Here is a 6,061-nt window from a genome sequence, read left to right as displayed (position 1 = left end):
GAACACGGGGTGTGCGAGGGCAGGGGCTGCGGTGACAGGTGTCATGACACGGGACAGGCAGTGACACGCCACTGGCACCATGGCCACAGGTCTGGATGGGGCCCTAGCCGCGGACACTCCGGCACTGTGCCGCCCCCCCAGGACACCACAGAGATGGGCACGAGGCGTCACTTAGTGGAGGAAGGTGACCCACGAGTGAAGCCCTGCTCACGGGGGCACTCCCCGGTGGTGCTCAGGAGAGGACCCTGGGCTGGACACGGCCACAAGGAAACGACCTCGGGCAGAAACGAGGGCCTCGCCAGGGCGCAGCGACACCATGCTGGCACCAGGGGAAGGCACAGCAGAGGAGGGATCCAGGAAGTGCCAGTCTTGGGGGGGGAAGCAGCTGGCACATGGAGGCCCCCAAAGTGCTCCCCAATGCCTGGAGGACCCCCTGGGAGCCCGGCCCTGCCGTGCCCCACTCACACAGCGCACACACCTGTCACGCGCTCACACGACTCCGGTGGCTACCGGGGCGGCCCCACGCTCACCCAGCTGGCGGCGCACGCAGTCGCGCCACTGCAGGCCCAGCAGGTCGGGGTAGATGTCGGGCAGCTGGCGCAGCGCCAGCAGCTTCAGCATGCGCAACGTGCAGCCGCGCAGGGCCCGCTCCCGCAGCGCCCGCTCCTCGGACAGCGTGGTGGGCCGCAGCTCCACGCGGTGCTCCTGCAGCACGTGGTCCACCGAGGCCGGCGGCAGGCGCGGAAACAGGCGCTCCTTCACCACGTGGATGGGCACGAAGATGGCGCAGGCGCGCAACACGTGGGGGGAGGGACACTGCTGCGCGAACCCCGCTCTGCACCTGCGCCGGCAGCTTGTCCAGCAGCCCCTGCACACCCTGGCAGTCCTGCCACGCCGCCCGGCCCCGAGGCCCAGCTGTCTCGAGCCACTCGCGCAGCTTCTCGGGCGGGGAGTGAGCCACCGAGCCCGAGATGGCGTCACACAGGGATGCGTGCAGCCCCGTGAAGCGTTGCTCCAGGGAGTCTGCCCGGGCTGGAGGAGGGGACGGAGCCGGGCCTGCAGCTGGAGCCAAGGTCGGGATCGGGGCGGCCACAGCCACGGCAGGAGGGCTGGGCAGCGCCAGGTTGAAGCAGGCCACGGGCAAGGGCTGAGAGACAATCCGCAGTCCGAGGGGCGCAGGCGCGGGTGCCGACACGGGCTGCACAGGGGGAGCAGCTGAGGCGGAGGGGGCCGTGGCCGGGGCCGCAGCTGCAGGCGAGGGGGCTGGACGGAGGATTTTGAACTTCCGGAACATGAAGGCCACAGAGCTGTGGAAGTTGGTCGCTGGCACGGCCTCTGCGGTCACCGGCTGGCCGGGCAGCCCTGTTGCATCTGTTACCATCTTCTTCAGGCTGGGCAGATCAGACCCTGCACCTCCCACCTCGGGCACCTCCAGGGCCGTGACGGGCAGGGTGGGCGCCGCAGGACTAGGCACCTTTACAGGGGGAGCCTCCGCCTCGGGCTTCTTCACACTCAAGTCCAGGGCCACCTCTTCCCGCTGGTGGCGGTGTGTCCCTGTGGGGCACTCCTGGCCAGGTGGGGCCCTGTTGCAGTCTCTGTCGTTGCTTCTGCTGGCGGCTGGGGCCAGGTCCGAGTCAGGCTGAGTTGTGGGCTCGGGGGCTTGCCCGTCCAAGTAGTCTCGGTAGGGGGCCAGGCTGAAGACATTGCCGATAATGGGCATCGGAGGGGAGCTGGGTGGCCTGGCTCCTGCCTTCTGCAGGAGGGACGGGCGCTCCTGGGCACAGGGGGGCGGTGCCGGGGGCGTGTGGGGATCCGGGCTGTCTCGGATGACGATCGGTGCCCCCTGGGGCTCATGGTGCAAAGGCAGGAGCTGCTCTTTGCGACAGCTGGGCAGTCGGGTCTTCTCGGCTTCTAGCGCGGGCTCCCCAGTGGGTCTCCCGGGCTGCATGCACGGCTGGCCACCTAGCAGAGGTTGGCCGGCCCGTTGGGAAGCTCCAGGCTGTGGCACCGCCTGCACACTGCTCTGGGATGGTGGCGTCCCCCCCAGCCCTGGGGATGCCCCATAGAGTGACAAGTCATCCCGGGCATAGGGGAAGCCCAGCGTCTGTGGGCCCAAGTCCAGTGGGCAGCGTGGAGCGAGTGGAGGCTCCAGCTTGAGGCCTGGTGAGGGCACGGGCAGGGGGGCAGAGGGGTAGGAGTATGTGTCCAGCCCCACGGGGGGCATGTAGGGCGTCTGAGCTGCCTGCTGTCTCAGGTAGGGGCTGGCTAGGCTGCTGGCTTGGTACCCGGCCCCCTTGTGGGCCCCCAGAGGCTGCAGCGGGAGGACCGAGCTGTAGCCACTGCCCTGCTTGTCTGGGTGGCGACAGGCCGGGGGGAAAGGCAGGGCGGCTGGGGCATGAGGCAGTGGGTAGTGGGTGGGCACTGCGTCCTGGCAGGGTAGCCCCAGGGGCTGGGCCAGCTGGGTCCAAGGACTCGGGGGGCCCTCAGACATTCCTTGCTTGGGATCCCCCGAGTAAGGCCCTGTGTACTTCGAGGCCAGGAAGCCCGTGTTGTGGATGGTCCGGTACTTCTCCAGGAAGGCCTGGCAAGGAGAGAAGCTCGCCAAGGAGTCCTTCCCAGATGACCCGTGCAGGAAAGTGCCATCCAGGGACTGGCCCTTGCCAGGAGCCGGGGCCAGGGAACAGGGCGTGTCAACTGAGGGCAGCAGAGGCCCAGATACCAGCGTCCAGTCGACGTCCAGGGGCCTCTTCGCTGGCCCGTCCCCCAGGCAGGTCGGGAGCCCGTAGCACGGAGGGCTGCGGTAGACAGGCTTCGGTGCGGCCAGCGGCGGGCAGGGGTACGGGTGAGCCTGGGGACCGAAGGGCAGAAGCTCGGCAAAGCCAGAGTCCTGCACCTTCTCGGCACCTTCTGCTGGTGAGCGGTACAGCAGGCCGTTGGCCAACAGGCCGTCTGCCCGGAGCGAGGGTGCTGCCACGCTGCTGGGGTACAGGGCTGGGTACGGGGCCCAGGATGGCAGCCGCTCAGACCCTGCCTGGGGGGTGCCACCCACGGGGCAGGAGAAGTAGGCCCCCTTGTAGCTGCAGGTGTCCTGGTTGCCAGCAGGGGGCAGGCTGTGCCCTGGCCCCGGGTCTGCCAGGCGGGGCAGCTTGCTGTACATCACAGGCCCAAGGGTCCCCAGGGGCCGCTTCTCCGCCATCACTGGGGGGGCTTCAAGCCCTTCTGGGCCCCTGCTGCTCGACTGCTGACCTGGGGAACAAGAAGAGAGGCAAGGGCTGTCAGAGGCGCAGGCTGAGGCAAGGACAGAAGCTGCTGGCCTCGGCGTGATGCTACCCAGAACCTGGCACCTGAGGACATTCACGGGAGACTGCGTGCAGAGCCGGGCACGTACCGCAGTGGCTTCCATGGTCTTCCCGCGGCAGGACCCCTTAGTGCGTCCTCCGGCACTCCACCCCTGCCCCACTCCAGGAGCCCCCTTCCTGGGCCTTCCAGATGTCACAGGGCGCTTGGCCTGGCTCACCCCGCCCCCCGCATACAGGTGAGCAGACTCGCTCACCACAGTCACTGACGGAAGAGGTGAGTCAAGCAGGTCAGAGTGCCCACTGCAGCCAGGACATGGGTCCCAGCATCTGTCTACGACTTCCATTTCCTGGGACACCCGTGTGGCCTGTCTGATAAAAACACGGCCGAGCTGGAGCTCACAGGTCTAGGCCCAGAGGCAGCACTGAGGCCCAGGGCTTGGCTAGGAGGTGGCTGGTGTGGAGGAGAGCAAGCCCCGCCCCCTCGGCAGGAGGTTCCAGAGCAAAGGCAAGGAGAGCCTGTGCTCACCCCAACCTGGAGTTCTGGATGGCTGTGGCGAGACACAGGGGTGGGGGACCAAGATGGCCGGTGCCAGGGCAGAGGGCGGTGGGCGGGGCTCAGGGGCCACAACCACTCATGACCCGTGAGGGGCGCTATCAGAGCCTGTGTGTGAGCCCTCTGCCCTCTGGAGCCCTCAGCGCCTTAAAAGGATGAACTGGGCCAGCGGGTGGCATAGTGGTCAGGGCGCTGGACTCTTACATGGCTGACCGCGGTGTCAGTCCCAGACCCGATGGCTTGAAAATCACGTCGGGGCACATGTGCGTGTGTGCCCAGAACCCCAGGAAGAAAGTGGAGGGCAAAGGATCGCGCCATTGGCCCCCTCCTGGGGGCCAATTTCTTACTTTCCCTCTCACTGTCTCTCTGGCCAGGGTACACACCCTAAGGAAAAAAACCTTCAAAAAAAAAAAAAAAAAGAAAGAAAGATCACTCAGTCTTGAAAGGATTAAGCCACAGGGCAATTGTCAGTTGTCACCAGTCCCCTCTCCCTTTTGGCCACAGCCAATGACAGGTCCAGAGTTAGACCAGCCCATCTAGGGGACAGGAGAAGGCGAGGGTAGGATGGGGCCAACACCCACCGGCAGGCCAGCTTGGCTGCCACGTAAGCCATGCAGGATGCGCAGAGAGAAAACCGGACTGGCCAGCAGGTGGCGCAGCGGGCAGGATGGCTGCTCCCACAGGGCTGCAGTCTAGGACCCATCGGCTTGAAAAATGCGCCAGGTGCGTGTGTGTGAGTGCCCAGAATCCCCGGAGGAGAATGGAGAAGGGGCTGTGGCGTGGTCATCCCAAGAGGGTGCTTTTGTACTTCCTGTCTCTGGCGAGCTCATACACCTTATTAAAAAAAACAAACAAACAAAAAAAAAACGTTAGATCATCTCCCGGTCAGGGCCGCACCTCGGGCCAGCCTGGAGAAGACAGGACACGGGCCCACAGTGCCAGGCTCAGTGTTTCATGAGAGACCTGCATCCTAGGGGCAGCCCCGCCCTGCTCCAAGCAAGGGTACAGGAAGGGGTTGTAGTCTGGGGTGCTGCGGCCCTTCTGCCCTGTCAGCACTGGATTCATTAAGTCTGGCTCTGGCTCACCTCCCCTGCATGTTCCTCAAGGCCTCTCTACACCCACCCGCAGCCCCAGGAGCCCTGCTCTCCGGGGTTCAGCCCGTCACCTGCCCTTTGCCCTGGAGACTTCCTGAGACCCCACCCAGGACCCAGCCGGTACACACCATGCCATCTGGGACCCTCCGGAGTCTATGGAAAGGGTAAGGGCTCCAAGGAGCCACCGCAGCTCTGAGGGCTGGGGGTGCCCAGCACACGCTCCCCTGGGGAGGCCCCTCGCCACTCCAGACATTTACCGCCCCCTACCCCACACACGCTGAGGACGCCAGGGAGCAGCTGCAGAGGGCAGGAGCAGGGGGGCACCGCCCCTGGAGCACACATTCTGCAGGTCCTGTGAGCGCCCAGCTCGGCAGACGCGGCAGGGCCCAGGAGGCCTGCAGAGATAAGTCTCCCTGCACTTCCACCACGGGGGCCTTGGAAAGACCAGGAAGAGGAGGTCGGGTCCTGCCCAGATGTGGACTACATCTGGACTCTTCCAGGAACTGAATCAGGCCCGTCCTGTGTCCCCTGTCCCACCTCCCCAACAAGGGAGGCGTGTGGTGTGTGTGCCTGCCCAGGGTCCACTTGGGGAGAGGGTCGCGGATGGGCTTGGTCCTCCTTTCCCCAACCCGCCTGCCCATAACTCTGGTGCCTGGATCCCCCAGCCGGCTTTGCTTAGGGGCTGCCACCGCGCCGACCTCGCGGGCTTCCGGGTGTCCCTAAGCACCTCCCCGCGGCGCTGGGGCGCACGTGCACCCCAGCGGGCTGACACACAGGCGGCCGCCACGCATGCAAACCCGTGCTCGCGCCGACACGCACGGCCTACATCTGCAGTTCGCCCCTCCAAACCGCGCTCTCCCCTTGTCGGGCCCTGGGCACACGTGTGCACGCAGACAGGCCCGCGCACCGCGCCCACAGACGGCACCCGCAGGCCGGTGTGAGGTCCCAGAGCAGGGGGCGTCCGGTAGATCCCGGGCAGCCACCGCCTCGGGGTGATCCCGCCGGCCTGGGCTGGGGCCAGAGGGTGAGTCAAGCGGTGGCGAGGAAACCGCAGGCCCGTCCCGTCCCAGCAGGGCGCGCCCAGGGCCCTGCGGCGCCTCAGCCCCCAGGCCCAG

General features: G+C 66.6%; 1 protein-coding gene across 1 annotated transcript in view; it reads right to left on the bottom strand.

Annotated features, from left to right (window-relative positions):
- PRMT2IP (PRMT2 interacting protein) overlaps positions 1-4,692 on the bottom strand; it is a 10,043-nt gene extending 5,351 nt beyond the window's left edge. Inside the window, 3 exon segments of the mRNA XM_014581937.2 lie at positions 531-826; positions 828-3,246; positions 4,434-4,692. Coding sequence (XP_014437423.1) covers positions 531-826; positions 828-3,196 — 2,665 coding nt within the window. The 5' untranslated portion in view covers positions 3,197-3,246; positions 4,434-4,692.
- Positions 4,693-6,061: the final 1,369 nt, after the last annotated feature.

The sequence above is a fragment of the Tupaia chinensis genome, unplaced genomic scaffold (assembly GCF_000334495.1).
Source record: "Tupaia chinensis unplaced genomic scaffold, TupChi_1.0 Scaffold141293_1, whole genome shotgun sequence".
In the NCBI taxonomy this organism is placed as follows: Eukaryota; Metazoa; Chordata; class Mammalia; order Scandentia; family Tupaiidae; genus Tupaia; species Tupaia belangeri.
Note: the sequence above shows the minus strand (reverse complement) of the source record. Positions and strands in the feature narration are given on the sequence as shown.